The sequence below is a fragment of the Saccostrea cucullata genome, unplaced genomic scaffold (assembly GCF_032062105.1).
Source record: "Saccostrea cucullata isolate Sc308-1 unplaced genomic scaffold, CSIRO_AGI_Scuc_v1 ctg6524, whole genome shotgun sequence".
In the NCBI taxonomy this organism is placed as follows: Eukaryota; Metazoa; Mollusca; class Bivalvia; order Ostreida; family Ostreidae; genus Saccostrea; species Saccostrea cuccullata.
In genome coordinates, this window is record NW_026928072.1 from 10734 (window position 1) to 18172 (window position 7439).

A 7439-nucleotide genomic window follows, 5' to 3' on the forward strand; every position below is an offset into this window, starting at 1 on the left:
ATCTTACTAAGTATTTATAATATTACAGACGTTTAAATATTTCCATTTCTATATTTTTTTCTCTGTTATAACTCTTTGTAAGTATGAGGAGGATATTTCTTGATAATTCTGCCGGAATGTAAATTAGGCAGGTCGATAGGTCAGGAGCAAAGGAGGCCTAATACGCTTGCAAATCTGGTGCGCATCTGTCTCTGTGTCTGACTCTTAGGAGGCCAAATATGCATGTAAATCTCGTGTAACTGCCTTTCTGTTTGACGTCAGTGGGCGAGGAATAATAAAATTGGCATGGAAGTCCTCGTGTTATTTAAATCTATTAGTCTACATTTTAAAAGTCTAAATCTACAATTTTTTTTTCGCCCGTTATGCAAATTATCCCATGTTTCCCACTATCGTTGATGCTCTGGCATACTACACTAACTAGACAGTGATTCATTAAATAATTACATACTATCAAATGACGAAAATTTTCTCGAATGATCAAAACTATTTTAAGAGTTATCTTTATTTCAAATGTTTTAAGTCTGTTCTTAGTCTTAAGGCGGATAACCTCTGTACACTTCTTTCCTCAGTGTACCTTTTATTTCGGAAGTTATTAATTTAAAAAAATTTACAATTATTTTTCCTTACGAATACAGAAGACTGTGAATTATATTAATGAGTCATCTGAACCAAAATATAGCCATTGTGACGTCATAAAACTGTACTTGAATTTAAAAAATAGAATGAAATCTAAAATGATAGTTGAATTACATAATTTGTGGCCTATCATCAGATATATAATTTATATATACGATTAAATTCTACTTAACTTTAAATTCTTCAATTTGTGAATATTTGTGTGGTACATGAACAACTCTTCAAGTCTGCGTATTTATCATACCGAGATGGAATACTTCTTGACATAAGTCTGCAAGAAGCGTCATAGTTAATGCCTTCATACATAAATGAAAATTCAATTTCTTAACTATTTTAATCTTGAATACTTGATTTATAATTTGAAAAGGATTTGACACTTCATAAGAATAACATCCCATGAAGAATATTCTGTCTTAGTATATTTCTGCAATTTCCAGAACAAGTATATTAGTAATTTTAGGATGTTTGATTTTTTCTTTTGTTTCACTTACATAAAAAACTAGAATGGGTGGAATAGTTGACATACTGATAATAAAAAACATGAGAAATTTCCAATACAATTGCCTCAGACAGACAGATATATGCTGAGTTAGATATGATTTAACATATTTATATACCTTTGATGTGATCATGGTGATATCTATAATATATGATGCCAATCTTGAACAAGTCCAGACTGTCCTCTTGTGCACACCTTTGGTCTGTGTGTTGAACACACCTGTGGAATTATATTATTGAAGTTATATAATTAGGACTTTCCCAAAAAAATCAATTGGTCTCTCTCTTGCTTGAAGATATTTAAAAACTCCCCAAAAAACTAAATCTGCATGCACTCCAAACTTAAGTAGCTCTGAAGATTTATTTATACTGAGAAATTAAAACACCTTTAATGTATTGACAGTATTTAGCACGAGACAGCTGAATTATTTACTAAATCGATATATTTGAAAAAATAAAGAAACATCAGTTATAATTTCTCATTGTATTATGCATTTTTTTTACTCTGCCAAAAAATTACTTGACATTACAGAGAAGTTTGGTTTATATCTTACCTCTTCAAGAGACAGAAGAAACCATTTTCCACAATGACCTCAAAATGTGTATGAAAATGACACTCATCCTCTTTCAACCCAAGGACTAGCTGGAGACAAATGCTAATTTCATAAGCGTCGGAACTGGAGGGGGTGGTTAGTCATCCCCCTTTTTAAAAAAGAATTTGCACTGAAAAAAGTTCGAACCACCTCGAGGTAGAATTGTCATGCGGCAATGCTCTAATTTGCGACTTATTAAACATTCATTAATTCTAAAATTCTCAAGAATTCACCAAATTGGTGACCATTTTGATTTTTTTTGGCCAATGTCAAATTATTTCAAACAATTGTTTTTTTCTGAATAGAAGAAAGAAAATTGAGAAGTGGAGAAATTCATTCTTCAGCAATGGGTCTGTCTTGTGTTTACTCTGTCAACTTGTTTGTTTTTTAGTCAGCAAATGTGCGAATGAAATTTCGCTTTGCGTCAGTGCAAACGGAGCTCAGGTAGACCATATAAAGTGACAGAGGACAGGGTTTTTTCTAGGGGCAATCAAAATGTGTGGCTGACTTTTTCCGTAAAATTTAGCTGATTGTAATATGTATATTGGAAAATCTGAAAAATTTCACTACATGAAACAATTACTGTAAATGTATTATATTTAACGTGTACGATATTTGGCGGAAATTAAGTTTTGAACAAGTTAGCGTAGATTTGATTTAGTGCATTTCCAATAGTTCTTATTTACGTATATAAGTACAAAACATTTAGCGTTGTAATTGAATTAGCGGAAGTGTCTTTCCGCCAAAAGCGCTAAAAAGAATACACAGCCAAATGTAATACGTTTACAGTATTATAGCTTTATCTTGCTACTTCAGGATTTTGGGGCTTTTTAGGAATAAAATATTTAAGTTTTACAAATTGAGTCAATATGATGACACAGGGACAGTCTCAAAATTTTATAAAAATTTAGACTATTTTCTATTGTCATCTTCCCATATTTCTTTAGTAATTCATGTATACCCTTAACATTTAAATGCCGTTTGAAGTTAGCATTTCGCAAAGTCTATGGTCGATCGATACAATGACATCCATTCTAAGTGAAAAACATCTTCTTTCTCCATATTATAACTATGAGACAATATCTTAAACGAGTGTGGTGATTCGGAAAGTCGGATCACGACGTCGCGTGATTGCATTAATTCAACAGTAAAATTGAGTAATACACAAATGTGAATATAATAAATGGAATTTATCATAAATAAATTAGGAGTTTTGAGATTTTTACAGGTGAAATATATTCCATATTCAACTAAAAAATGCTAAATTTTCTGTTTATTACGTTTTCTTCGATTTTCTCATTGCCACCATATTTTCTTAACACACCGTCATAGACTGTGACGACATGTAGTTGAGTGAAAAACATTCATAGCTTAGCGATTTTGAGATTGAAAAAATTATAATATTATAATCATGGATTCCCGCAAAATATTTGGAGAACCTTTGGCAGTTTTATTCTCTTATAGGATCGTTTATTACTCTTCGTATATTATGGGTCAGGGAGACTTTGTAACGACAATATGAGTGAACAAAAGGAAAACCGAGAGCTTTGCCTCACCCCTGATGTTCCTTTTGTCATTTTGATAAGACACTACTTTGATATTTTGTTACATCATTCACATTACTCAGTGTGATTTCTGACAGCAAACCTTTATATGAAGTTGGGATCTTTCTCAACTTGGACAAGTACGGTAAACAGTAGATAAATGGAGATAACAAACAGTATTCAAACTCAAAAGTCCCTAAAACAATACAAAGTAGAAGCAGAGCAAACACGGACCTCTTTTATTTGCAACATTTGTTACAAGCAGCTTGTCAGGCTACGACTAATTTTTGTGACAGAAAAAATATACTACGTAAATACATCATAACATAAATAGCGCGAGTACTGAATACCAGGCAGTTTGGTCAACATTTTAGGAATTCGTTTTTAAGTGCATCGTTTAAACTTTCATCATAATACTAGAAATATACAGATCAGGAATGGTTTCATTGCAGATACTTGATTTTCTTCACTTGTGTGGTACTATATTGAACAACGAAGAGATTGTCTTTTGTATCTGTACACAGTGCTTTGGGTTGACTCACACCACACTGTATGTAACGGAGGAACTGTCCATCCTGGTCTATGATGTGGACACAGTCATTGTACATATCAGCTGTGAGGATGTGACATTGACTATCTGTAGTGATTCCTACCGGATCGAACCATTGGTTCTTTGGAGCAGGAGTGTGTCCAGTGTACCTGAATCTCAGTTTCCCGGCCTGATTGACCACCACTACTGCTTTAGCTCCCTCATCAGTCACACAAATATCAAGGTTTTTATTCTCAGTTATGGACTTAGGAAATATACACAACCCAGGAGTGTACAGGGGTTTGCCTTCATCATCAAACTGAATGGTTTGTTTCTCTGTTGACCCAGAGTAACGGACAACCTTTGTTAGTTTTCCATCATCACTGCGCATGATAACCAGGAGGTCACCAGAGGAAGTATTACATATACTGTCAGATCTCCAGTTCTGCTGTAGTCTGATCATCTCTTCTTTCTCTTCATTCTTCATAATGTTCACAGTTCTATCACTTTGACAGTAATCAGTGTAAATTAGATCTCCACTTTTTGTCACTGCTATGTCCTGTGGTGTGTTCCCTGACTTGGTTGTGATTGACTTGAGTAGTGATCCCTGATTGATGCTGTAGAGTTTCATGGTGCTGTCACCTCCACTTGTCCAGATTTCTTCATCACTCAGACAGGCCAAATATGAAAGTCCATATCCAGTGTCTATGGTGGTGACAGTTTCTGGTTCATCAAGCAGCCGTTTGACAGGAGAAGAGGATTCAGCTTCTAGTGATTTCTGTCTTGTCTTCAAGCTGTAGCTATCTTTATTAAAAGTTAAAGAACTTGATGATAGAGCCCCAAAATTTTTACTAAGTTCTTCTCCTTGAATTTTTCCTGGCATGAATTTTGGTAAAGATGGCACGATTTTGTATGGAAGCTTTATGTATCTGTCTACATCAAACTGAAGACTAAACAATTTTGAAAAGTCATTAGATTCTACGATTACATTGACTGATTCAATGTCATTCTCCATGTTGGACAATTTCTGCTTTATTTCATCCAGATGTTTCTGTAGAGTTTGTAACTGTGAAGTTTTCATCTCATCAACTTCAGCTTTAAGTTTCTGGACAAGTTTGTCAATTTCTCTGTGCCAGTCCTCTCCATGTTTTGTTATGGCTGTTGAGAGATCTCCATATTCCTTTTCTAACTGACTCATTCTGTTTTTTACATCGGAGGCAATTTCCTGGTAAGTTGGATAAATTGTTTGTTTTAATTCAATTTGTTCTTGAATTATTTTGTTCTTTTTTTCATCCAGAATTTTCAAAATTGTCGAAGAATTATGACCAAGATGTTGATCAGATGCAATGCAAGTATTGCAGATAGGAATGTAACATTGATTACAGTACATGCTACATTTTTCTTGGATATGAGATATGCATCCAGGGTGGATGGGGGCGGATTTCCTGACTTTGTGATCCTTGGATTCTTCAGATATTATGTGTTCGCCCACACAGGCCTTACACAGATTTACAAGACACGTATCACAGTGCACCTGTACCATAGCAGTCACACACAGGTCACATCGCATCAAACCCTGGGCACTGGTACTGGAGTCCATTATTAGACGTTATGCCCTTAGAATATAAAGAAATCTTAAGAATATAAAGAAATCTTAAGAATATTACCGAGATGTTTTCAAGTCTAAAATTTATCGCTGATTTTACCTATATGAATAATTTATTATCGCACTTTTTGTCGAAAGATTACTTATTCACTTTTTTATTGAACAGAAAGCAATCTTTTTAGATTTTGCTGTGATTAAATGACTTTGCATATTTCCCCAACCCAATTTTTAAAATTAATGAAACGCTGTGAAAAATTGTGAGAAAATGATGTATGTAATTGGAAAATGCAATCAGTCACTAGAAAACAGATACATGTGCGATATATGTGAGTGCCTGTAGGCATGACACGCCCCTACATTAAAAATTTCTGGATATAAAATTTTTGAAAATGAATTTTCAATTCAGTATGTTGAAAATACCATATATCAATATACAGTGTATGTTGTTTCAGAAAATTAGATAAAGTATAAACAACATTTTAAAGGAATATACTACCTGACTGTTACAGCTGTAAATGAATCAAAATGGCCACCGCCCAGTACACGTATATAGATTCCTTGTATTGACTGAGATCACATGACTACCCAGGATACACCTGACAGTGTCTATCAAAGCTTCATTCTTCCTGATTTAAAAGCAAGATTTTAAAAACGCAAACATTTTAATGTATTCTGTACTTTAATTTGCCAATTATAAGGAGTTGCACCTTGCACAAAACATTAAATACCATGAATTCAGCAGGGAATCGAGATTTTAATTGGAGCTCGTATTACATTGAATTGAATTTCTTTCAGGACCTGACAGAAGTAACATTTTTGCAAAAAAAAGAGGAATACATTTATGTCCTGGACCAGTATTTCCCATTTGAACTTCATGATTTCAAATTTCTATTATAAAAAAAAGTAATTACAGCTTTAGAATGTACAATATGTAATATGCTGAAAATGTTGAGGGGTCAGTCATTTTTACGAAACTCCTATATGTTTTCCATCAAATATGCATATTTATTTTGCTCCATTATCCCTTATGTATTCGTTATGCTAAATCCGTTTACCCGCTTTCAACCATTTATTTTGTCTTGCAATATGTAGAACATGATACTACATACAAGCTGAATAGATGCAAACTGTAAGTAATTTTTTTATCAATACATTGAATGCACAGATATCTTTCACTAGAAATACGCATTGAATTAATTTATTTGAAAAAGAATTTATGGCCTTACTGATTATTTTCGGTTCTTGTGCAATAAGATATTATAATAAAACAAACATTCTGAGCGTATTGCATAAGCAATACATGTCCCCTACCGGGTTCTACTTTTTCTTCAGGATGTCATTTTATAATATACAAAAGTCATGTCTAAGGTAAAACTGAAAGATTTTCAAGTTGTAAATTCCTTAAAACTAATAAAATGATCCACATTAAGACGAAAATTCAACTCATTTCTCCACCGTCTTTTCCTCGATTCTTATTTTTGTCGACAATTGGAAGTTAGCGCAGTTCGAACCCTATCTTAATTAAGCGATTATGAAAAATAATCAAAATGCCATAATTCTGTCAAAAACCAATGAAGCGAAGCGAAATTCAAACTTGATCTGTAACTCATTATGATACACTCACATACCAAAATTCAGCCCAATATCTGCAAGCGTTTAGAAAAAAAGTGCGGAAAACCAAGTGGGACAGACTGACGGGGACAGACAGACGGACAGACAGACAGACAGACGGACAGACAGACGGACAGACGGACGGACGCAGAGGAAACCTGTAGTCCCCCCGGTTTCACCGGTAGGGGACTAATAATTTCCTCTAATCTTTGTGATGCAGAAATTTTTTGTTAGTTTTGCGGTTTTAAAAATGACCATCAGATACTCCAGATTATCATGCTTAAGAAGAGCATTAGGAAAAAAATCAAAAATTGGACATGTATAAATCACATGGATTAATTGCACATTGGGGGAGGGGGTACGGATGTTTGATCAGGTTCTTTTATTGACTCCATTTAGTCCTTGGGGATACGTTTTACTTG

The 7439-nt window shown here is 34.0% G+C and overlaps 1 protein-coding gene across 1 annotated transcript; it reads right to left on the reverse strand.

Moving 5' to 3' along the window:
- Nucleotides 1–3538: 3538 nt before the first annotated feature.
- Nucleotides 3539–5963, reverse strand: LOC134276302 (tripartite motif-containing protein 55-like). The gene is made up of 2 exons (XM_062758559.1): nucleotides 5903–5963; nucleotides 3539–5416 (listed from the first exon to the last, which is right to left on the reverse strand). Exon 2 carries the CDS (start codon nucleotides 5398–5400, stop codon nucleotides 3715–3717), a length of 1686 nt encoding a protein of 561 aa, XP_062614543.1. The 5' UTR covers nucleotides 5401–5416; nucleotides 5903–5963; the 3' UTR covers nucleotides 3539–3714.
- Nucleotides 5964–7439: the final 1476 nt, after the last annotated feature.

What these genes read in the sequence shown, in the direction of transcription:
- LOC134276302 (XM_062758559.1), bottom strand. Translation starts at nt 5,400, where the DNA reads ATGGACTCCAGTACCAGTGCCCAGGGTTTGATGCGATGTGACCTGTGT.